Source organism: Dasypus novemcinctus, chromosome 17 (genome assembly GCF_030445035.2).
Source record: "Dasypus novemcinctus isolate mDasNov1 chromosome 17, mDasNov1.1.hap2, whole genome shotgun sequence".
Taxonomy (NCBI): Eukaryota; Metazoa; Chordata; class Mammalia; order Cingulata; family Dasypodidae; genus Dasypus; species Dasypus novemcinctus.
Window position 1 is genome coordinate 77,502,678 of NC_080689.1, and position 1,006 is coordinate 77,503,683.

General features: G+C 36.5%; 1 protein-coding gene across 1 annotated transcript; it reads left to right on the top strand.

Moving 5' to 3' along the window:
- Positions 1-200: 200 nt before the first annotated feature.
- Positions 201-656, top strand: LOC101426654 (calmodulin-alpha-like). The gene has a single exon (XM_071208673.1). The coding sequence runs from the start codon at positions 201-203 to the stop codon at positions 654-656; it is 456 nt and encodes a 151-aa protein (XP_071064774.1).
- The last annotated feature ends 350 nt before the right edge of the window (positions 657-1,006 follow it).

The window sequence follows — 1,006 nt, forward strand, 5'->3', positions numbered from 1 at the left end:
TACTTATTGTCTGTTTTATGAATGTATCAGAATCTACTAATGGGTCCCTATTTGATGAATATTTACATATTTTTACTCTTTTCACTACTTACATTACTTTGGCTTCCTTCTATTTTTGATATCTAACCTTTCTTGTTCTTTGAATAAAACTGACAAATCATTCTCTAGATGGCAAATTATCCTTTAAACTCCACTGATTGATGATAGATAAAACCTTAGTGGAGGCCAGTTCAATGATCGTCGAGGCTGACCAACTGACTGAAGAACAGATTGCACAATTCAAAGAAGCCTTTTCACTATTCAACAAGGGTGGTGACAGAACTGTAACAAGAAAGGAATTGGGAACTGTAATGAGGTCTCTTGGGCAGAATCCCGCAGAAGCAGAGTTACAGGTCATGATTCATGAAGTAGATGCTGATGGTAGTGACACAATTGACTTCCTGAAATTTCTGACTATGATGGCAAGGAAAATGAAAGACACAGACAGTAAAGAAGAAATTAGGGAAGAAATTGGAGAAGTATTTGGTAAGGATGGCAGTGGGTATATTAGTGCAGCAGAGCTTTGCCATGTGATAACAAACCTTGGAGAAAAGTTAACAGATGAAGAGGCTGGTGAAATGATCAGTAAACAGATATTAATGGTGATGGTCAAGTAAACTACGAAGAGCTTGTACAAAGGATGACAGCAAAGTGAAGACGTACAGAATGTGTTAAATTTCTTGTACAGAATTGCTTTTTTGCCTTTGCTTTGTTTGTAACTTGTCTGTAAAAGGTTTTCCCCTGCTGTCAAAAGAATATGCATTAATAGAAATTAAGACTTCATTCCTCCATGTTTTCTTCCTTTCTCTTACTGTCATTGTTCTGAAACTTTGTCTTAAAAAGTTGATCAAGTAACTTGCTGCATGTGGCCTACTCTGGATATATTTAAGTCCTTCTGCACATCTAAACTTACACGGCATTGGTCAAAGGAGGGTCAAATCTGGTTTATGCCTTTTTTTTAAAGTAG